Genomic DNA, 24,785 nt, shown 5'->3' on the forward strand with positions numbered 1-24,785 from the left:
CCATCCAACCAGAAAGCAAGTAGTTGCGTCACTAACATTTGTGCCACTGCTGCAAACACGGGCATATCTGGCCTTGCTGGTCATTGTACGTCACAGAATTCACAACCCGTAAGACTGCTAGCATCTTTCCTCCTCATTGACCTACGCGGTGATATTCTAGGATGACGACAACTAGTCAGCAGAGAGGACACTTCCTAGTCACTATAATTTGTCCATGCCATGGGACCAAATAAGCAATGACTTCAGCAATAGGATCTTACATCAAACTGTTGTGCACCAAAGAGTCTGTATTGGGGGGTTCTCTTGGACACCTCTAACCAAATATTGGAGGCATGGTATCCTCTATGTGGCATGGAGCTTTTAATTTGAAAATCTATAGATTTGGGGATTAGCATAATCCTCTGTAGGAGCACCAAAATTAAGCATGTGCACATACCTCTGTGTGTGTGTGTGGACCATAACACAGGTTTCCGTAACACTTCTTCAAACATCCTGTTAGTTATCCCTTCTCACCTCCCTCCTACTTATCTTTCCTTTTTCCTACATATCTCCTGCTCCCTATCCCTTAAGATTTTCTCCTTCTTCTGCCCCTGGTTTCCTAAATTTGACAGTTACTTCAAGTTAAATACACAAATCTAAAGATTCAAGACTAAGATCCACACGAGTGAAAACACACAATGTTTGTCTTTCTGGGTCTGGGTTATCTCACTCATATATTTTCTAGCTCCATCCACTGTTGGAGCCTGTTTGAAAGTCATGTGTAGGCTGCTATAGTCCACTCACCTGCAAAGAGAATAATTCAGTTTCTCGTTATGTCCAAATAAAATTCCACTGTGTATAGGTAACACGTTTTCTTTTTTAAAGCTTTTATTTTATGCGTGTTTTGCCTGCATGGTTATCTGTGTATCATTTGTGAGACGGGTGCCCATAGAGCCCAGGAGAGGACGACACCAGATGCCCTAGAACTGGAGTTACAGACAGGTAGTTATGGGTGCTGGGAATTGAACCTAGGTCCTCTAAAAGAGCAGTCAGTGCTCGTAACTGCTGAACCATAACTTCTATCCTCTACCTTGTTCTTTGAAGAGTCAGACCAAGAAGAGAGGAGGTTAAACAGACCCAGAAACCCAAGCACTAGTTAACCAGGTAAAGGTGCAGGGCTCAGGCTGGCAGAAAACCATCTATTTGCTCTGGCCTTCCACTGATTCACTGTTAATTCCCATCTGAATGGCTTTGGTACCTCTCAACTTTTGTAGACTTCCTACAGATTTGGTGCTTTTCATATACACATTCAACCAACTTTTAGTGACTGTTTACCTTCACCACACAGTCACTTGAATCTGGAAAAGAGAGTGAATGACACAATCCCCTGGGGACAAATGGGAGAATGGTGTGGTGGGGGCCTAGAAAAAAAAGGGAATCCACCCACCCCCACCTCTGGGTTTCCTCCAGTCTGGACAAGTCTGAATCTCGAGAATACTTTACTAAGATATCACACCCAAAACCAGAGCCTGCAAGCGACTACATTTTGGAAACATGAATGTCAAGATGTATTGATGGAAGCTGCTCGTTCATTTCCCAACGGCCCAGACTTGTTTCCCAGCTGCCCAGACTCCCAAAATAACCACACAGAAACTGTATTAATTAAATCACTATTTGGCCCATTAGCTTTAGCTCCTTATTGGCTTTTATATCTTAATTTAACCCATTCCTATTAATCTGTGTATTGCCACGTGGGTGTGGCTTACTGGCAAGGTTCCATTAGGTGGTGGGGCTACATGGCTTCTCCTGACTCCGCCTTCTTTCTCCCAGCATTCAGTTTAGTTTCCCCAGTGGCTCTATTCTGCTAAGCCACTGGCTGAAACGGCTTTATTCATTAACCAATAAAAGCAAAACAGACAGGGCTTTCCACAGTAAAGATGCAAGACTATCGCGAGTCATTTTTCTTTTTCTTATTTCTATTTTTTAAAACAATCTTTTTTTATTTTACGTATCAATACTAGTTCCCTATCCCTCCCCTTCTCCCACTCCCTCCACCTTCCCTCTATTCCTCAGAAAGGGTGAGGCCTCCCATGAGGAGTCAAAGTTTGTTACATCATTTGAGGCAGGACTAAGGCCCTCCTTCCTATCGCTAGGCTAAGCAAGGTATCCCTCCATAGAGAATGGGTTCCAAAAATGCTAGTTCATGCATTAGGGATAAATACTGGTTCCATGGCTAGGGACCCCACAAACTGCCCAAGTCATACAACTGCTACCTACATTCAGAGGGCCTAGTTCAGTCCTGTGTTGTCAGCCCAGAGCCAGTGAGCTCCCACTAGCTCGGGCCAGCTCTTTCTGTGAGGTTTTAGTCATTTTTCAATGCATATTTATTAGCTGACAGCAGGATTCAAAAACAACAATGTCATTCTTCTGCAGGCCCAACTAATTTTATTTTTAGACAGGGTATCATGTAGCCCAGACTGACCGTGGATTTACTATGTAACCAAGGACAACCATGAATACCTAATCTTCCTCTTCCTACTTCTACTACCTGAGTGCTGAAATGATAGGTACCTACCGCCAAACCTCCATTATATGAAACTGGTGATAAGAGCCCAGGGCTTCATGCCTGCCAGGCAAGCGTTCTTGAAACCAAGCTACCCTCTGAGCCTGGGATAGCCGCTTGCCTTGTCTCTTCCTGTGTTACAATACATAGTTTGGCAACATAAGCAAACTTACAACCTACTTCCACCCCAGTCTACCTAACTTGTTCTTATATAGTCCAGCACATGCTTTAAGAGCATAATCAAGCTTTCTGATGCTGGACTATCTCTTGAAATTGAAATAATAAACAGAAATAAAAAAACTAATATACCCTGGGTCCGGTTTTATAATCTCAGCTAGTAGGGCTTCTATTTAAGACTTCCCCAAGCCCCTTTCAGGGCCTTTCTGTGATCAACTTCTTTTGAAAATTCTCCTTTCGATGTATGCAGATCTTTCCTCATAGGCTTTGCCCAAGAGAATTCATCTTTCAGAATAAAAAGAAGGAATTTTCTTACTGCTTCCCCTTATGCCAAATCTCATCACCTTTTGCTATCTGGAAGCAGACTACTGAATGCCCACTCTGCCAACTGCAGTCTTCAGTACACTGGCACAACAGATCTTTATCTCTCTGTTACAGACAAAGTAAAAACAGGCACTGGAATGTTAAACATTCCATCAAAAACCAGACAGTAAGCTACAGAGAGTTCCAAGTTCTCTACCTCAAACGGTGAGGACCTTTTGGACTTCACCTCTGACTGGGGATGTCCAAAGGCCCACAACCTTCCTGGTTTGTCTCTGTGGTCTCTGAAGCTCCTTCCTGCTCTAGAACTGTGAGACGTCACACTTGTTAGGGCTGACTACTGACAGTTTAGCACAGAGAGTGCTGACTAGGGCAGGTTGTCTCTTAGTTAACTACTTCTCTAAGGGAAGACATTCCTGGAGTGGTAGGCAGCATGGAACCCCCTCTCAAGCATCTCCCCTGTGAAAGATAAAGTGCAAACATCACGGTCTGCACCCTGCTTGCAGGTGGAATAAGTTCACTGCCTCAATGTTTCAGTCATGACTGCATTCAGAGAAGAATCTGAAGTGGTAATATCAGCTAAATATATATTTTTTATGAAGCCACTATGTTTCTTTTTTTAGTATGTTCCAGTGAATAACATCTTTCAGGTAAAATTTCCTAATAATTTAGAAAACTAAGAAAAGTTACAAGAATAGATATAAGTCATTTATTTTAAAAAAAAATGTGTTGAGACACCTTCGGGACCAGAAACATATTTAGACCCCTATCTTTAGGAGTGGATTAAACTGAGCTGACACAGAAACTGGTGTCCGTGAAACATACTGAATTTGAGTTCTAGCAAGCCAATTGCCTATTAAAACAAAGAAACACACACAAACAAAAATAATCTTCAGAGGAATAGAATCCAAGTTTTTTTTTTTTTTGTAATAATCAAGATGAAACTTGTATATTTTTGACATATCAAGAAAACTGTAAGTGTAATACACTTTTCATAAAAAGATGCTATGCATAATGAATTTCACAGTTCAGGGGTAGGCAAGGCGGCGCAGCAGAAAAAGGCACCGCGAAAGCCTTCTGACTAGAGTGTGATCTCAGAAAGCCTTGTGAAGGCAAGAAGGAAAAGCAACTCCACAAGGTTGTCTTCTGGCCTCTACGTGTGCCGCTGCCACCACTCCAAACAATATTAAGAAATGACTTTTCAGTTTTTGAGACAGTGTCTGACTATGCAGGCTGGCCCGGAATTCACTAGGCAAACCATGTTGGCCTCGAACTCAGAGATCCGCTTCTGTCTGTAGAGTGTTGTGATTAAAGGTGTGAGCCACCATGCTCAGTCAAATAATGTTTTAGAGGTCAGACTCATTTAAAGACCCTAAAGGTAGCTATTATAATTGTGCTCAAGTTTGTAAAAATAAATAGGCTTATGAATTGTGCAAACAGAAATAGCAGAAAAATTTAAAAGAAATGGAAATCTTGGAACTGAAAAGTACAAAATCTAAAATTTAGAAATGTATGTACTGGAGATTTAATACAGAATTAATTGAGCTAAGGGCAAACTTAAATATAGATCAATAAAAGTGGTGTAATCTGAAGATTAGAAAGGGAAAAAGGAAACAGGTGGAGAGGGAGATGGGGTCATGTGTTCTTGTAAAGAGCTGAACAGCACGTATCCATGTAATCAGGGACCCAGGGAAGCAGAAACACATAGTGAAAAGATAGCTGAAGAAATAATGGCCCCCAGATGCCTGCATTTGAAGAATGACATATATACACAGGTCCAGAAAGCTCAGCACAAGTAAACAAAAACAAAACCCCAAGCAAAATAAATGTAAAAACTGTTGTGCCTAGTCAGTCAGAATCAAGTTTCTAAAAGTAAGAGAGAGAGAGAGAGAGAGAGAGAGAGAGAGAGAGAGAACCTGGAGATCAACCAGAGGAAAGAAAAAACAAAAAACATATGTAAATAACAATTTTCACGAATTGATGATTAGAAGCTAAGGCATCTGGCAAAGAACAAAAAGCTTCCAAAAACATTAAAAGAAAAATGAGGAGCGAGCTGAGGAGATGGCTCAACTGTGGAGAGTACTTGCTGTTCTCGCGGAGGGCCAGGATTCCATTTCTAAGGCCCAGGCTCACAAGAGCCTTTGGCTCTGGCTCCAGGGGCTCTGAGGCCCTCTTCTGGCATGTTCGGGCACCTGCACACATACTCAGGTACAGACACATAAAATAAAACATTTTTTAAAAAGAAAAAAAAGTCAAACCAGAGTTTGGTTTGTTGTCTCCCACCCACTGTGATGTCCTTCTGATGTCCTGGTGTCTGTCAGAGTCAGAAGAACAGATGAGTGACCCATCTATCAGCTGAACTGCCTCGCTCCCCAGAATTTGGTTTGAGTCAAAAACATCTGGGGGGGGGTGTGGCTGGAGAGATGGCTCAGAGGTTAAGAGCATTGCCTGTTCTTTCAAAGGTCCTGAGTTCAATTCCCAGCAACCACATAGTGGCTCACAACCATCTGTAATAAGGTTTGGTGCCCTCTCTGGCCTGCAGGCATACAAGTAGGCAGATATTGTATACATAATAAATGAATGAATATTAAAAAAAAATCTGAGGGAAAAGATGAGGTGGGAAATTCTCAGGATGCATGAAGGAAAGCAATCAGGATTTGTCTCCTTGATGTCTGCACTTAAGGAGAAACAAGACGCGCTCTGGACGCCTTAGGTCCGTGCCTTTACAGAGACTGGAGAGCACTGGCCATGTGAGTATGTAAGTTAGACAAGAGCTTCTCCTCTTGACGTCAATATCTGCGAATACAGCAGCTTAAAGGAAACGCAGCGGCCCCGTCTTCTGCAGTTTGTAATGCAAGACAGACAGCATTGGCATAAAGGACAGAGCTGTGGGAAGTGGCCTATAAAATTACAAGGGTAAAAGTTTTGGCGAGTGGCAGAATACGAACTTTTAGCAGACTAAAAATTAAAGAGTATTCATTATAATTCTAGGGCATTTCCTCTCAAAATAGATAAGAAATGTAGCTGAAAAGATGAAGTAGATCGACTTTATTTTAACTTAAAGATTGGGGGCTAGAAGTTTAGTTCAGTGGTAATGTACCTAACTATCATGCCTGAGGCTCTGGGTTTCATCCCCAACATCACACACAAATTAATTAATTAAAAGTCAAAAAAGAGGGTGGAGGTGCTAAGAAGGAACAAAAGGGAGGATAATGAAAAATTGTTCACCCAAATCTAATAATCTCACTATTATATTAAATGTGAAGTGGTTAAAGACCCCCAGAAACTCTCGGTTTGAAGGAGAAATGTGAGCAGATTGGGTGGTATATACCTGTAATTCCAGCAAGCTGGAGGTCGGGGTATGAGGATCTCCTGAGCTCCAGGCCAACTTGGGATACATCATAATGACAAACATTTTGTGTCTAAAACCAAAAGAGCAAACTGAAAAAAAAAAATGTTTTAAGCTATTTTTAAAGGTCAATATCACCTACATGTTCTAATAGATACATTATTTGTATCCATCAGACATAAAAAGAAAATGCTTGCCATTATGATGTTCTAAAAATAAAAAAAAAAAGCCGAATAGAAAGGAAAAGGAAATACCCCTGAAAGGGCACTACCAGCAAGGGCAAGTAACTTGGGACTGCGGGGAGGGGTTAGCATGAACATCAGGTAATGATCCCACCCTAGAAAAGAGTCAGCACATTTCCCAGTGCCACGATTTATAATTTAAGAAGATATGATAACACAAACTGTGTATATGCCAGTAATGAAACTTTCCATCACCCAGAAATAAAAGACATGCATCTTTGATCCAAGAACTTGGGATGACTCAGAGGCAGGAGGACCTGTGATTTTATACCAACCTGGTCTACATAGCAATTCCACGGGACCCTGTGTCAAAAACAAAACAAAATTGACAACCATAACAATGAGAAGAATCTAAGGAGCAAGGCAGGCCAAGCTCCAAGGACAGAGATAGGCTAAGACCAACAAGGTAGCAACCGTGCTGTCCGGATGATTCACGGTAACCCTAAAGGTCAACCAAGAAGATGGAAGAGGAGGGACTAGAGCTGGTTCAGGCAGTCAAGAGCACCTACTGCTTTGGCAGAGAGCCCAGGTTTGGTTCCCAGCTCCCATATAGGAATTCACGAATACCCATAACTCCAGTGCTAGGGAACCTGTGACTCTTCTGAATTCTACAAGCATACAACATATACAAAGCAAGCAAACATTCATACACATAAAATAAGAACTAGTAATATATTTTTAAAAGATGAAAATTACTGTTTCCATATTCCTGCTAGTTATATAAATGAAGATCACAAAATTAGCAACATGAAGGCCATGGATGGCCTTGAATTAGGCCAATTTTAGGATTAGGAAATTGTTTGGATGGGCTATGCTGTCAATAAAGAAATGGGAGTGTAGGTGGAAAGTGATTCTCTCTCTCTCTCTCTCTCTGTGTGTGTGCGTGCGCATGTCTTTGTCTTAATGCAGAAGAGCGGGCTGTTTTCATCTGATGGGGAAGATCCCGAGGGCAAAGTGAACTGCAGAAGGAAGAGCAGCATGCAGACAGCCTTGACCAACATCAGGTTTGCTTCCTGAATCCTTGGCTCACTCCCCACAGTTGTCCATTTAAATGATCTCCATAGCTCTTTAAAGCCACCGCTGCTGGCAACTGACAGCGCCTGAATCATTAATAACGAAGAGATTATTTGCCATTTTGTTAACTCGATTATTAATATAAATAATTACAGAAGCAATTGAAAAAAAAGACAGATGTCTTAGGGGATGGAGCCAGCGCCTCAGAAGTTCTGCCTCCATTTGTTTCTTCTTCCCTGCTTTCCCCAAGGGAGCGTGTTTTGCTACTTTTGGGGCCACTTGCTCAGAAATGTTTTTCTTGACTCAGATTCAACTTCACATAATGCCCTTGTGTGTGCATACAACTTAATGTCTTGAATTACTCAAAGTGTGCATCCATGGGACGGGTCCTTCACAAGAATGTGTGGGGTGGAATTTTCTCCTGAGGCCGCTGCCACTGTCTCTTGGCAAGAACACTGCGGACAACAAACTAATCAAAGACTTAAAACACACACTGTTAAGCAATTTAGACCCAGGCTCTGAGGGTTAATGCAAAGTCATAATGGGTAAAAGCAAGAAAAACAGTGCACCATAGAGAATTTTGTGGTCAGAGTCAAGAATCATGAAATGCTTTTTTATTAGTGTTAATTACTTTGCTCCCTTAACTGAAGATATTAACAATGCATTAGATTTCCTGCCAAGTTCCATGATGTGCACAAGTAAGATATGACTCTCAAGAAGATCTTATTAGCAAAAACAGATGTCAAGAACCTACGGGCTCTAGTTTTCTTAAAGGAAAAGTGATAGAGAACGCATGGCAGGATTTTAGACAGGAGTGTGTGTTTGCACTTGCACATGTCTGCATATGTGTGTGCAAACATCATTGTGCCCTAAATATAATGTAGCTCTTCTTCTAAAAATTGTGAGTTAAAACTGAGAGCAAAGGAGCTGGGGACACAGCTCAGTTGGTGAAGTGCTTGTGCAGTGTGCATGGAGCCCCGGGTTCCACTCCTAGTACTGCCTAACACTGAGTGTAGGAACAAACTCCTGTGATCCCAGCACTCAGGTGGCAGAGGCAAAGGAATCATTAGTTCAAAGTCATCCTCAGTTCCATAGCACATCTGTAATTCCATATCCAGGGGATCGGGTACCCTCTTCTGGCCTCAAAGGACACATGTGGTACACAGAAAAACACTCATGCACATAAAATACTTGTTTAAAAGTTCTTTTAAATATACTCATGGGCTGGAGAAATGACTCAGTAATTAAGACCGAGTACTGCTTCCACATCAGACCTAAGCTTGGCTCCACGCACCCATGTCAGGTAGCTCCAAACCACCTATAACTCTAGCTGAATGGAACATGATGCCCCTGGCACCTATAACTCTAGCTGAATGGAACATGATGCCCCTGGCTTCTACAGACACTACATGCTTGTCTGCTTGCTCGCTCTCCCTCTCCCTCATACACACATGCAAGAAATAAATTTAATAACAACTGTTGTGGAATAATCTTTTTGCAAACTGTGAAGATGTGCCACCCTGATTAATTTACTAATAGTTGAATGACCAATAGCTAGGCAGGATTTCAGGGCACAGAGGAGGTTGGGAAGAGGAAGGCGGAGATGCCAGGAGAGACACAGAGTCAGCAATATGGATAATACAGAGATAAGGTAATAAAGCCACAAAGCAGAATGTAAATAAATAGAAATGGTTTAAGCTATAAGAGCTAGTTAGAAAGAAGCCTAAGCTACCAGCCAAGCTTTCATAATTAACAATAAGTGTCCATGTAATTATTCAGGAGCTGATGGTCCCAATGAGAAGTCCAGCTACAAATGGTGTCCAACATGGGGACACACATTTCCATATAAGACCGGAAAAAACAGAGTCAAATGAAGCTACCTACTTCCGAAGTCTCTCATGTGGTCAGCAGTACAGAGACACATCTTCTGGTCACTGCCTGCAGGCTTGAGTCACCAGTGCACAGTGGTTTAAATTTTTGCTCACGCAGACAGGAAGAGACTGCAGATAGGCAACAAAGCAGGTTCAGATGGGGAAAAAAAAGCCTAAACATGTTACCGTTTGTTTAGCAATGTGCTTAGGCTTAAGAAAAAGGATATAGACAGTCATAAAAAAATCCAATAGTTTAAAGACAATAAAGTAGACTCTTCGAAGAGACGTATTTTTTAAAAAGAAGAATAAGCCATACAAGAATGGGAAATATTATAATACAGGGAGTTTGGACCTTATATGGTGCTTTGTTAATTTCGAATTCTTTGAATGCTAATGGACAGACAACAGTTGCTGAGAGACACTGGATTGTGGAAGGGACTGCTAAGTTAAACCAACCTATATTCATTAGAAATGCCTTAACTTTACAATGAAAGGGAAAATGCATTACATTGGGGAAGAGGTTATGCTTTTGTTTCCATGGGAAATAAAAGGCTGTGGTTTCCTTCAAGGTTAATAGAGATCAGATTTGACTGGTGGAGACCTCCTGAGGATCTTGGCTGCAGACATGGGGAGAGGAAGCCAAGAAAGACTACAGGACAGGTGACATGTAAGCTGATCCCTCTGTATGGGAACAGCTCTGAGATGAGATGAGACATGTTAAGTCTTGTTGGCTACAGAGTCCTCATGACTTATTACAGGCCATCCTTTTATATGACATGGATAGAGATGTATATTACAGTTTGATTGTACAGTCCAAATAAACTGATAATGTTGACAGATGCCTTTTACAACATAAAAATAATCGTCTTTGACTGACTTGTGCACACCACACATTCCTTACTTGTGGTAATGCAGATATGTCTGTTACCTTTGAAAGTGTGTGTGTTTTCAGAGCAAGGGGACCAGACAGCAATGAAAATGGGTGGCCCAGGTGATCCGGCATCTCGGAATGCTTCTGTTGCAGTTTCCTCAGAGTTTCGCATTCAGAACAGCGTCAAGGCTGCTGGCTGAGATAGTCCAGCCTCACACCACACTCCAGCCAGACTTCCAATAAGCCTCACATTTTCCCATCATACCAAGACAACAGCTAGCTCTCCCAGGACTTGACCATTATCTTAATTTCTCAGGATCCCCTAAAGATGTTATTGCTCCCAGACAACAAGAAGCAGTCTGGAAAACATGATGCTCACATTCCCAAGAGGTGGGGCAGATGGTTTTGGATGTTTATCATCATGTAAGGGAGTTGGTTACAAGTTGTTATTGGTCATAATCAGGAAAAAAAAGCTGGACAAAGGAGATTAGATTCAGGGATCTCTTTCTGAAGGGAAAAAGGGGGGTATAGTATAGACATGATGGGATAAAAGGGTGGATTTTTGAATCTACTTTTGAACAACCATGAGTCTCAAATATTTTACATTGATATGGATTTTTATAAATGAGTATAAATTTAAGGTTATTTTGTTATACTGTATATATGCTTCTATCTCTTGTTTAAGATATTGTACTTATATAGTTCATTTAAAAATGTAATGTAAAGTTTTAGTCCTTGAAAGTCATTTAGGATAATAAAGAAATAAAGGATAAAAGTTATCTATAACAATTAAACTTGTAGTCATATTAGGTATGTTTTCAAGGTCATACAAATATATATTTTTTAGATAGGTGATCCTTAAACACTTCAAAGGCCTATAGAATATGGCATCTAAATGTTATAATAACATAAGACTCTTCATGAAAATGAGACACATCTGCTTCTGGCAACACCAATCTACTTCAGACAAGACAATGGGCATTGAAGAACTTCTATATAGAATTTACTTTCTTTGTGGCAAAAGCTTACTACTGGGCAAGACACTGCCGTTGCCTCGACTGCTGACAGTATGTTGTCCAAACTGGAAAAGTAGGACACAAAAGAAAGCAATTGCTGAAGTTTGCCAAGACAAGCTGGGACAGTCCTTCAAAAATTTCTTGCTTCACAGAAAAGTCTGTCAGATATTCCAGGCCCGTAGGCCAAATATTGAAGCCCCCACACTGCAGAGGAACCTTGGTTGACTGTCCAGGCAGCAAGTTGTTTGTGTAATATTTATAGTTTTGGAAGTTGCTTACTCTGCACTTCCTGTTTACTCAAGTAATATTCTATCATTTTTTGAGTTCTGGAGGGAGATTAAAGATTAGCTAGTTATACTTTTATAGTCTCCCTTGCTACAAAATTCAGAAAAGAAACTTACATAAGAGACAAAGTTTATAAGGTTGAGAGGCATAAAAGCTAAATTATCTTTAAAAAATGCTTTCAGGTTTAAAAATATAGTTTTAATATGGTAATACAAGTCATAATAGAACATGGTTTAGGTACAGAACTTTAAATTCATCAAGATAAGATAGATAATAGAGAATTTTCTCCACATACGCCAAATATAAATGAACTGGACATTGTGAATATAATTCTTATTTGATAATTTGTTTTATTATAGATAGCTTCATTTGTTAATATCTTTCATTTCTATTTAGATAATACCTGATAATTGTTCTTATTATATATAGTTTACAATGTTAAAGTTAAAACTTTTCCTTTTTATTTAGACAAAAAGGGGAAATGTTGTGGAATAATCTTTTTGTACACTGTGAAGATGTCCCACCCTGATTGGTCTTGGGGATGGAACTCTAGTTGTAAGACCTGGTAGCAAGCACTCTCACCTTCTGAGATTTAAAAGGTGACTCAAAATCCCAGCACTTGGGAGGCAGAGGCAGGCGGATCTCAGTAAGGTCAAGGCTGGCCTGGTATACAAAGCAAGTTCCAGGACAGTCAGAACTGTTACACAGAGAAATCCTGTCTCAATAACCACCCCCCCAAAAAAAAACCACCAGAAAAAAAATCAACAACAACAACAAAAAACCCTGACTTAAATTTTTACTTCTTTAAAAGATATATTAAAGTGAAAGGACAAGTTGAAACATGAGAGAAGACACAAACTCTGAATACACAAGGTACAGCCAGCATAGCTATAGTAAAAAGAAGTAAAATTTTAAATCTGATCGTTAGAATCTCTGGACACATTTCAGGTGATTTAGAGTCACACGTGGCTAGTGGATGGTTGAGCAGATAGCATGGATATGCAGTATCTTTATCTTCTCAGAGTCTTCTCCTTGGATGTGGCTGCTTTAGAATACATAGTACAGAGTTTACACCTCAATGAATCATGCCAAAAAGGTATAAGTGGACTAGCAACGACAACAGCCATTACCAAAGGGGACACAGCACTTGCCTAGCATGCATGAGATCATGAACTCAAAATGTAAACAATCGTAAGCACGCAGTGTAAACATGCAAAAGATCACTTCAACTAACTTCTCAGATACCTTTCTAGATACTTCAACTTGGCAAAAGACAAAAAGACAGAAATTACCAAGTATTGAACAGGATGTACCTCAGTAAATCTGCAACTCTGTCCTAGGAGAGTAAGCCAAAGCCACCACTGTGAGATTACCTTGTCATTCTCCAGGCATCCTCAACACTGGGTTTGCTAAGTGGCCACCCAGTGAGGCCCAACTGTCCCTCCTTCCTGCCTTCACTCAGGGCTGGGAACCACGTGGAGACACAAACACAACACATGGTCCTAACTTCTAGCAATGAAATGGCAGCAGTAACAGGTCCCTGGGAATAAAGGAATTTAGCCTATCCAAACTGTATGGAACTGCCAACAAAAGTGAGCAGTATAACAATCAAAAAACAAACAAACAAAAAAACCCCACCCATTATAAAGTAGATCCGTAAAGGACAAGCTCTGTAATACCATAAAGTTAGAAATTATAAGGAACCCAACTGTAGATGTATGTCATCAGTGCTCCTAAAAAACTGAGGGAGCAAAGACAGCAAGACACATGAACAGAAACAATACACATAGAATTCGTGTAAAGAACATATGCAGCAAATCTTAAAAATTAATTTGAAGGCATGCATGATAGTTTATGAAAACGTGACATAAACTAGAGTCAGCGAGGAGGGAGCCTCAAGTGAGAAAATGCCTTCATAAGATCTGGATGAAGCCAGGCATGCTGGCACACGCCTTCACTACCAGCACTTGGGAGGCAGAGGCAAGCAGATCTCTGTGAGTCTGAGGCCAGCCTGGTCTACAGGACAAGTTTCTGGATAGCCAAGGCTACATAGAGTAACCTGTCTCAGAAAACAAACAAACCACCCCACCACCACAAAAAAAGAAAAGAAGAACGGAAAAGTAGATCCTGCTGAAAGAAATTTTCTTAATGAGCGATCTTTGGGGAAGGGCCCAACCCACTGTGGGTGGTTCCTCCCTGGGTTGGTGGTCTTGGGTTCTATGAGAATAAGGTTGAGAAAGCCATGAGGAACAAGCCAATAAGCGGCATCCCTCCATGACTTCTGCATCTGCTCCTGCCTCCAGATTTGAGTTCCTGTCCTGATTTCTTTCAGTGATGAGTGGCTATCTGAAAGTGTAAGACAAATAAACCCTGCTGTCCCCAGCTTGTTTTTTGTTCATGGTGTTTTGCTTCATCAGGAGACACTCTAAGACATGGGGTAATATGTATATGACAAACCAAAACATCAAACAAAACAAGGGAATGATTGATAAAAATGTGAATAGCAGAGTATAGTGATGCACCCCTTTAATCCCAAGGTTGGGAGTCTGAGGCCAGCCTGGTCTACACAGTGAGTTCCAGGCTAGCCACAGTAGTGTAGTGAATAATAATCTCTGAGAGAAAGGGTAGGGCCTCCTCTTTGGCAGGTCATTCAAGGGCCTCCAAAGTCCAGGTTGATGTATTTATTTTAATGTATTTCCTTAGAATGTACCTTTTAGGCTTTAAAACTTCTTTATAAATTAGATACATTTTTACAAGTTTTTGGAAAAACAGATTATTTAGTTACTAGTGATTAATTAGTTACTAGTGGCCGGGTGATGGTGGTGCATGCCTTTAATCCCAGCACTTGGGAGGCAGAGACAGGTGGATATCAGTGAGTTCGAGCCCAGCCTGGTCTACAAAGTGAGTTCCAGGACCCTGTCTCAAAAAGTCAACAAAACAAAACAAAAATAAAAATTAGTTGCCAGTGTTCTGAAGCTCACAGGAGATGCAAGCGTGAATGACCGTGGTAGAAAGGTTTCACAGAAGCGGAATCATGAGAGATGAACACGTTCCTGCAGATATTTTCCTGGGCATTGTCTAGTATCATAGGGTCCAGAGTTTTTAATTGCTTAAAATTATTTTAATTATTAATATTGCAAGTGGGCGGGGAGGTCTTGGGGGTGTTGGTTTGTGTCATGGCCCATCTGTAAAGGTTAGAGGACAATTCCATGCAGCTGATTTTCTCCTCCCTTTATGTGGGTTCTGGGGATCAAACTCAAAGGGTCAGGCTAACAGGGTGTGCTGTCTTATCAGCCACTATGTATAGTTCTTAATCAGGAGTCTCTTTTGCTATAAAATGGAGACGCTATAGGTGAATCATCTCAGGGAAGTGACAGATGGTTCAGCAAACACACAACCTTAGACTTTTATTAACAGTTTTGAAATGATCTAGAACTCATAATACAGACGAACATTTTTAGGACTTGTGTATATTAAATTTTAGGTAGAACAATAATGGTGCAATTTTCTTCTGTCTAGAGAAAAGACATAAAACCCTAAGGCTGTCTTTGCTTGGGGTGCTCTGGCAGGCAGTGGTGTGTGTGTGTATGTGTGTGTGTGTGTGTGTGTGTGCTGCATTGCAGCAGTTAAAGACAAGTACATCTTGGTTCAGTCTAGGAAAGAACAACCGGACAGTCGGAGAGAAGGCTAGGACTTTTCAGGGGAAGGCAGTTTAGCAGAGATGTCTGTTTTGAATGAAAGTATACAATAAAGTAAATGGACAAAAAGAACAGTCAGAGTGTGTTTGTGTCTCACAGAGTTTTGAAAACATATTCTCCTACTTAACAGTCATGAGTACAGGTGATTTCTTTCACCTCTTGAGGCCTCAGTTCCCTCCCCTTTGGTAGGACAGACTGCTCCTGAAGGTTACCTGGCCACAACATATTGAAATGGCCTCCCACCAGTGTTCTGTAAGCGTTTCAACAGGTACTATAATTTCTAGCAATTATACTGAAGGCTTCCAAGCTTGCTCATAGCCGGTTTAGCAATGATGTCAGCCCCAAACACAAAACAGCTGCACGTTCGGAAACAGCCCGTGTAAGAACCTGTATCTGTTACTTCAAGAAAAGAGGCTCAACCTGATACCCCAGATCGCATTCTTTAAAGGGTTATCAAATAGCAGTGGTCTACCAGAAACAGCTCCTCTAGCGAGCAGGCTTTGGGCAGAAATCGTAGTCCATAACAACTTTCTAGATTGAATTATTCTGAAGTGCCTTCTAGTTCTCGGGAAGCCGGGACTTAGGAAGACAAGACTCAGTGTGGCACACCAACAGCAATTTCCGGCTATTCATCCTGAACAGTATCCAAACTAAGAAAAATGAGCCCCGCATTGCCACTTAAAAGTGACTACCACAGGCCCCCGCCTATAAACAGGAAATGCTGAGCTTAGCTTACAGCACACTCAATTGTAAATAAATACCTAGCCCTACGAACTTCGCCCTGATGCCAAGCCTTTCTTCTGAGAGCGCATGTTAAAAGCTCAGATTGGGTCAAGCTGTCTCCATGAATAAAAGAGCAGAAAAAAAAAACTCAGAATTTACATCAAGATGCATTTTATTATATTTGTCTTTTTATCCTGGGCAAGCCCTCTGCAGCACCCTGCTTTGGAGCCTGGTTCTGTTTCTCACTGGAGTTTCAAACCTAGCTTCAAGTTACTTGTCAGCTGTCAGGCTGGGACGAAGCCAGTGGATCACCTGAAATTAAAGCCTCCTCCTCCCGCACCGGTCTTCTCAGCCCGTGCTAATTAGTTATGCTCAAGCTCGCCAATACCATTTCTTCATGCAGGAGGCAATGCCATCAATGCCAGCTAGCTATAAACAAACAGAATCTGGCCTTTAAGTATCGTGACTGCACAGAGCACTGATAGAAGATAAAGAAGGGAAAGGGCGGAGGAGAATTCTAGAAAGAGGAAAGAAAAAGCACATGAAGCCCACTTGCAGGAGCTTCTGCAATGCCAGAGCCTTCTTCCACCAAGATGAGCTAGCTCTGTTCTCACTGGCCTGACCACTTACTTCATTACCAGAACATCACAGCTATTAGGATTCTCTTACATAAAACTGACAATCTAAAACGTGTGTGTGTGTGTGTGTGTGTGTGTGTGTGGTGTGTGTTAGGGGGCGGAGGATGGGGCCACGACACAGTGTTTGCCATGGCCAAAGAGTGAGTGCATACACATGCCAGAATGGGGAGTCTATTTCAAAGCCTCAATGCCTATTTTCTACATCAGATAAAACATATTTCATTAGTTTTAGATCTGGCAAGTTCACAGATATTCATGGCAAAAGGAAATGCTTCCAAGGTACCCCAGGAATGGCTGTGAATCAGCCACAGTGTCTAAGCCTCTGAAATGTCAGGGTCACCATTATCCAGGAAGACTCCGTGTAAGTAGGAGAGTGTAAGAGGTAAACCTCTAGGGGAGACTACCAGGAAGGAGCCCCACGAAAAACCAAGATAAAGCCAAGGTGCCCTGACCCACAGCGTCTTACCTGTTGGACTTCACTCTCTCCATTTGAGATTTTCTCCGTGTAAACCAAGGAGTTGAAGATCCGCTGCAACAAGAAAGAAAATGAACGTCAGATTTTCTACCACTCACTTTCTATATGTGTGTAAGTGATCTGTTGCCTGCAACATAGACAGATTCAAATAGAAACAAGTTTAATTAAAATACAGCGATTTTTACAGAGAGTAACCTAAATATCAGCCAAAGTCAGTCAGACTTATTTATTTAAGCATTACCCAAGCACTGTAGTGAAATAAACCAGATGTTACACTATATTTTTCATTTTCAAAAATACATTTAATTACAGATTTCCGGAGACCATGCCATTTTATCCGGCTGCCGTAATCTGGCAAAGTTGTGCTTCTCATTTAAATCCTGCACTCCCTGAATGCTGTAATTGTTTACAGGCTCCGACATCTAATGTAATAAAACCCTTTGAAAAGAATTCTTTCCATATCCTCTCATGTGCCGATCAGGCCAGTAACCCACCCCATATTATCTATCACCTTCATTCCCCAAGCAAGCCCCTCAGGAGAGTAACAAAGGCACTTGCCAAGTATGTGTGGCCTCAAGAGAAGACACCGGGCCAGGCTGTGGCCCACTGGCACCTTCTGCAGGGTCCTGCCTCGCCTAGCTTACACCCACACCTCCACACAGCACCTGAAGTTAAAATATCTCTGAGACTCGACTGGAATACCCAACAAACTCGAAGATGAAAAGCCAAGCTGTGTACATAGCAGTGGGGGAAGGGGAGGAGGAGGAGTAGGGATGGAGGGGAGCCCCTCATCATTTGCCTTAAAGTTTCAAAGGTGCCACGGAGCTCTCTAGATGAATCAGGGGTCAGATCTGAAGATGCCAGCCAACTTTTTGTTTCTCCTCTCTATCCAGCTGCCAAGCATTTGTCAGCATCTGGGAAAGCATCCCAGACAGCCCAACACACCTGTGTGGCTGCCGTGGGAAGGCTAGTGCCAAGTTCATCAAGCCCCAGTGCAACCTAAACAGAATGCCAATGAAGGAAGGACCCAGGGCCTGGGGCTTGGCAGGGGGTAGGCGGGAGCAGAGGGTGGGGAGTGCAAGCACCCAGAAGGACAGCCATGGAATTTCAGCTTGGAAAATTAGAATTAATAAATGATCACGATACCACCCATCCTACCCCACGTGCTATGCTCATGCATTCCGCAGATGCTGCCACGCCTGCCTATCCTCATCAAAATAATGCTGCAAGAGGAATGTCATCTTTTCAAACTTTAAAATTATGTTTGTTTTATTTATCCCCTGTGCGTGTGTGCGTGCGTGCGTGTGTGTGTGTGTGTGTGTGTGTGTAGAACTTTTGGGAGTTAGTCCTCTCCTTCTACCAAGTAGGTCCCAGGGATAAAAGCTGGTTCTCTGGGCTTGTTGGGAGGCGGCTTTACACACTGAGCCGTCTTATCAGTTTTCATGGCTTCTTGTAGGGCTCATAATAACAACACTGGTTAAGATTTACAGAACGCTTACCATGGGATAAAGATCTGAGCATATTCCATGTGCTAATATTTCTTTTTGATGTGTTTCTGTTTGGCAGTCATTTGTTTCTTAAGACAGGGTTTACTGTATGCACCGGAACTTAGCTTGTAGCCCAGGCTGGTCTTGACCTTTGCTGTGAATTCTCACCTTGGCCTCTCTAACACCCTTCTCATCCAGCTTTAATGGTTTCATAAAAACTCCTTCGTGACAGACACTATAATTTGAATTTTTTTCAGTGTACGTTTGTGTGCCTGTGTGAAGGCAGGTGGGCCTGAGTGCAGGTGTTCACGGAGTCTAGGTGTGGGATCCCCTGACTCTGGAAGGAACCCGTGTCTTCCGTCTGAGCACTCTTAACTGCTGAGCCACCTCTCCAGATCTGACCAATACCATTGTTATCCCAATACATAGATATAAAAACCTAGTGCAATGCACGCATGGAATCTTGTGTGCCTATTTTTTATTAAAAAAAAATGACTATATGTATAAAGATGAAAACCCAAGAGCGTTGGAGGGTTAAACTGTTGATCAAAAACCACTCACAGCAAGGCTGGGACTTGAAGCCAGGCCATGTGGCTCCAGAGTTCACACTCCTAGCCTTTCCTCTCTTTAGGATTCCCTGGCTGTTTAAGTTTTGCATAACAAATTTATTACCAAGATATAGCATGTCTGGAACTTAATTGGCGGCAAGCCTTAACTAGAACTTATTAATTCATTAATCAGTCATTTCTTGTACATATCAATTCTGCTCCAGATTCGCTGGAGCATCAAGGGGCATCAGGGTTCTGAATCCCAAAACGCATCTCATTTTTGAAAGAAAATTATGGGGCTGGGAATGTGGTATAGTGACAGCGTACCTACCTGGCATGAGCCCTAGATTCCATCCCAGTTGAGTGGAGAGATAACAGGATGGGGTGTGTGTGGGGGTGGGGTGGGTGTAGGTGTGTGTGTGTGTGTGTGTATGGGTGTGGGAGCATGTGCCTATGTGTGTGTGTGTATATATATACATATTATGTGTGTGTGTGTGTGTGTATGTATGTATGTGTGTGTAGGGGTTCAGGTGGAAGGAAATTACAGCCCTAAATTTCTAGTTCTGCAGAGCCTAAGATGACATCATCACTCACCATGATCCCAGATTATATTCCAGACTTTTCTATAATTTCCTTTTCTAAAAGATGCTCAGTTCATTTGCATTAAGAATTAACCTAATTAACCTAATGCCAGGTCGTGGTGAGTGCACTCACTGTCCTCTCACGGCAAGGGGTTCTCCAGCGGGAGACCCCCAGGAAGCCAACCAGCCCCACTGTGCCCAAGCCAGCACCCACCAGGGACCAAATGGGATGTGCCCATGTTTTCTTAAGAGGAAGGAGCATTACTCAATAGTTCAAGGGTGTGTGTGTGTGTGCCAGGGCCAGCCCATGAAGTTACTTCAATCCCTGTCATGCACATGATCATTAACAGTAATAAGGCTAATATTTTTATGTGGTTCATTCCTATGCTGTCTATACCTTATCGATTTAGGTTGATAAGACAAACATTTTAAATTAACAAGCCCTAGATATATACAGTAGTGATCAGTGAACTCTTTATTGAGTACACCCCTCTAAGCACCCTAGCACGGGGGTGACAGTGCTATCACCAAAGGAAACGGTCTTTGCCCAGCACCCTTCCCCTGGTACTGATGTTGGAGACAGGCCAGCAGAACTTATACACGTTGTGACTGGCAGCAGGTCTAAAAGTTGGCTTATGTGTGCTCATCAAGTCACATGACACCGAGTACTTCCTACCAGGCTCTATAAGAGCTGGTCAGCTCCCCAAAGTTTAGAATTTTTATAGCTTACAATTTCACATCAATTACTGCACTTCATCTTCATAATTGCCTGTGTAGGCAAAAGCAAGTCTCTGAAACAACATTTCACAGTATGAAAGTTAGGAGCTACGACCAGGTGCAAAACTTTAGTGCTGAGGCCTGCACCTAGGTCTTGAACTAAGTAGAGGCAGAGCTTTTAGTTGAACTAGCAAACAAACTGGTACGTATCACCTTGCAGTTCAGGATGGTCTAGAAATCCTGTATAGAATTTGGGTATGGTACACGGAGTGGAGGGAGTGAGTGGGAGGCAGGGCTGGCAGCTCGACACACAGTGATTGAAATCTGAGCATTTCCTGCTTTATTTTAAGCAAGATGTAAAATTTGGGGGACAATCAGAGTCCCAGATGGTTTCATTTTTTTGTACTTTGTACTGCATGTGAAATTTGCAGAAGAAACAAAATACAACTTTGCTTATTGAGAGAGTGGGGAGTGGTGGTCTGTAGGTCATGTGACAGGAATTCAAAATTATGGAACCTAGCTGACATTTTGGTGACCTTAGGGTAAATGTTTCCTGGTTATTAGAGGACATGAAAAATGAAGTGTCTCCTGAAAACACGAAATCGATGAGTACATTCTTGACAGGACAAAACATTCTGTCCTTTGGATGAATTACTAGAGTAACAAATTAGGGCCTGGGGACTAGGAGCTAAGGCCGCCGTTCTGTTTTGTGCTCTAAATTGCCACTTTCCCTTAACCTGACTTCCTGAAGAACCAAAGGCATTCCAGGATTTGAATTGTTTTGTTTTGTTTTTCAAGACAGGGTTTCTCTGTGTCCTGGAACTCACTCCTTAGACCAAGCTGGCCTTGAACTCAGAGATTCACTGTCCTCTGCCTCCCATGTGCTAAGATGAAGCCATTCATTGCCATGCCTGGCTCATGAACTTTTAATATGAACACCATCCAAGGGAGCAAACCTTCTCCGCAGCTTGCAAGGCCCCAAAAGTGAAGACCAAAGACACTGTCTGACATTTCTCATTACTCTTTCCTGTTCTAGAAAGTTATCAGATACTAAAAGTAAAACTATTCTTTAATAGGTATGGAGACGTAAAGTTATTTTTAAAATAAAAATATTTTGGCTAAATCCTTTTATTATTTCCATAATTAAAAAAACAATAAAATGTCTTATTCTTTTGCTCATGGGATCTGCATACAATTTGGAAAGCTAGCTCCATGTTCTAAAGCCAACCACATGCTCAGCAGCTCCCACCTTTGATATAGATGTGGGGTTATGCTCATGCTCATGCTCACTAAGACAAGTACAAGGATGCACATAGCCGCGCTGCTCCTAAAGCACAAAGCCAGAAGCAGCCTACATGTGGATTCACAGGAACTGAACTGACAACACGTCCTCAGAATGTCTGCACCCCGAGAAACTCACCGAGAATGGGCACATGGCAGTAGCAAAGCTTAATACTGTGGGACATCACCACGGCACATCACCGCATCACCACGGCGAATCCACCGCATCACCACGGCGAATCCACCGCATCACCACGGCACATCACCGCATCACCACGGCACATCACCACCATGGCACATCACCACAATGGCTCATCAGAACAGGAGATGGCAGGGACTTATGGAATGTGGAAATGTTCTGGTTGTCATCCTAATGCTACATTTATTTATTTATTTATTTGGTTTGTGTGTGTGTGTCTGAGAGAGAGAGAGAGAGAGAGAGAGAGAGAGAGAGAGAGAGAGAGAGACCCACACATGCCATGGAGCATGTATGGAGGTCAGAGGATAACTTCTGTTTATTCTCTCCTACCATATGGGTCCTTGATCAACAGGCAAACACCTTGTGAGCCAGTCTTAACTGTTCTACATTCAGGTTTTCAATCTGAGTTCTGATTATTGGATTTTTGTGAGGATTTATCAAGACGTGCTCTTTTAATTGGTTTTCTGCACTAGTGTTTGTGTGCATGCAAGGGTCCAGGTGCACACACATGAGTAGCATCCAGAGGACAACCTCAGGTGCCAGCCCCAGGAGCATCACCCCTCTCCTTCTGAGACAGGGTCTCATGGGACTGGAGCTCACCAATTAGTCTAGGCCAGCTGGCTAGCAGGTCTCAAGAATCTCTTGTCTTCAACCTCCTCTGGCCCCAAAATGTAAGTTCCAAGCTAGTACCAGCATTCCTGGCTTTTCACATGCGTGCTGAGGATGTAACTCAGGTTCTCACACTTGTGAGTCCAGCACTTTACCGACCAGGGGATTGGTTCCGTCCTTAAAGCCATGCGCTTTTTCCCAATATGTCGTACTTCATTAAAATTACGCTCAGCATGCATTCCAGGCAGTTTCTTTGAAACACACCCCCCCCAAATGTTCTCCTATGTATTCAAAACTGTATTTATAAAGGGAGGAGTGTTTACTAGACTACCATAAATACCTAACAAGACAAACATAAATTCAGTCCCTTATGTGGATGATCCTGGGCTGCCCCAACGAGAAACACCTCACAATCCGCTGAGCCAGTCTCCTGAGCCCACCCTGATGCTCTATATGAATCACACCAAGGTATTTTAAGCATGTAATAATTTCAATTCTTTTTTAACACGACTCTTAATTCTTCCGATTCTCACCCAATAGTGCTATATAAACCCGAATTTTCTGCAATTAAAAAGATATCTTCACTCGAGGTTCATTGGACCACATATTCTAAACATAACACAATTTAATACAACCTACCTTTTAAACATTCTACTCTTAAGCACTGCCTGTCTCCTTCCTTCCCCGTTAAAGGATGTTCCGTGCAAGGTTAAGAATGAAAAAGATACAGTCGGGTGGGCACATGCCTGGGAGGCAGAGGCAGGAGGATCTCTATGTGTTTGAGGTCAGCCTGGTCTACAGAGCAAGTTCCAGGTCTGCTAGGGTTGTTACACAGAGAAACTCTTGTCTCAGAAAGATATAGATAGATAGATAGATAGATAGATAGATAGATAGATAGATAGATAGATAAACAGTTGAATGCAGTTCCTCCTATGGATTGTCTGATAGAAAGGGGAAAATCAAACATATCCCTTTTTCATATTCTCTCCCTCCTTCCTCCCTTTAAAGCCCAGCTACAGCCTTGACCTTCCATGGTTCTAACTCCAGAGTCTGCTGATCCCTAGTCTTAACTCACAGCAGCCCCCACCCCCCTCAACCCTATTTAATTAACCTTAACAGATGGCAAGAGAGTTGGTTTGTTGGAAGAGGGACAATTGCAAGGGTGTTTAATAAGACGGTCAGTCCAGACAGCGGACCCCACCTTCGCTCCACTACCTGCCTCGCCAAATTTTAACAAGTCATTTAAATGAAAGCTACAGCACCATGCCACAGGGAAGAAATAAATACCCCACCAAGCCTAATGAGATGCTGCCGTTCTCCTTCCCTGGTCTTTGCTGAGAAACTAAGGGCTGTGTTTTCACTGCAAACCTTAGTCCCATGCTGTTTTATGGGTCTCTGTGGCCAGTCCATATGGCTGACAGCTCACTAACGGCTTCATCCGGCTCTGGATCTGTTGCTGTGATTCTGGGGATGGTGGACAAAGAGGAGGAAAATAAAGACTAACATTGTTATCTCCACAAACAGACCACCAGGAACCACTGAAGCCCCAGTACCATCAGTTAAAAAAAAATTCCAAAATCACTGGGAAATGAATCAGGGGTGACTAAACGGAGTGCTTTGGGGGAATGGAATGTAGGTGTGCTCCAGGAATAATCTTTTCCCAGATTTGGGTCCCGTCAGCCCGGGATCAGACAGTGTCTGATTTTGGTCAGACTGTTTGACATCACAGTTACACACCTGGAAGGTCCAGGAGAAAGGCGTTCTCTGAGGAGGCTGATGACCATTCTGCTGATGATCATTCTGAGCCCTAAAGTCACAAGCCTGCTGCTGCAAAAACAGTCCCTTCTTTAATCCCTGAACTTGCTCATTTTGTACAAGTGACTTGAAAAAGTTTGCTGAGCATATTGGGAAGGCTACTCCATAAAATAAAACTTTAAAGTCAACAAAATGTCCAACAACAAGGAACAAACCGGAAACAAGGCCTGTGACTGTCAAAAGCATGTTTATAATAACTTGTGTTACTGTGTCTTTTAAAATAGCATTTAAATAAACAATTTATCATTCCGTGTGTGGGGGTGTGCTACGGACAATGTTATGATCTGGATGACAAGGGACTGGAGAGCCTTCAGCTATTTTACAGC

The 24,785-nt window shown here is 42.2% G+C and overlaps 1 protein-coding gene across 1 annotated transcript in view; it reads right to left on the reverse strand.

Annotated features, from left to right (window-relative positions):
• The window catches only part of Cachd1 (cache domain containing 1), a 229,875-nt gene that overhangs the window by 126,600 nt on the left and 78,490 nt on the right, over window positions 1-24,785 (reverse strand). The window contains exon 2 of the mRNA XM_057784644.1: window positions 17,214-17,276. Within this exon, the coding sequence (XP_057640627.1) occupies window positions 17,214-17,276 (63 nt within the window). The remainder of the gene's footprint in view (window positions 1-17,213; window positions 17,277-24,785) is intronic.

The sequence above is a fragment of the Chionomys nivalis genome, chromosome 11, assembly GCF_950005125.1.
Source record: "Chionomys nivalis chromosome 11, mChiNiv1.1, whole genome shotgun sequence".
Lineage (NCBI taxonomy): Eukaryota > Metazoa > Chordata > Mammalia > Rodentia > Cricetidae > Chionomys > Chionomys nivalis.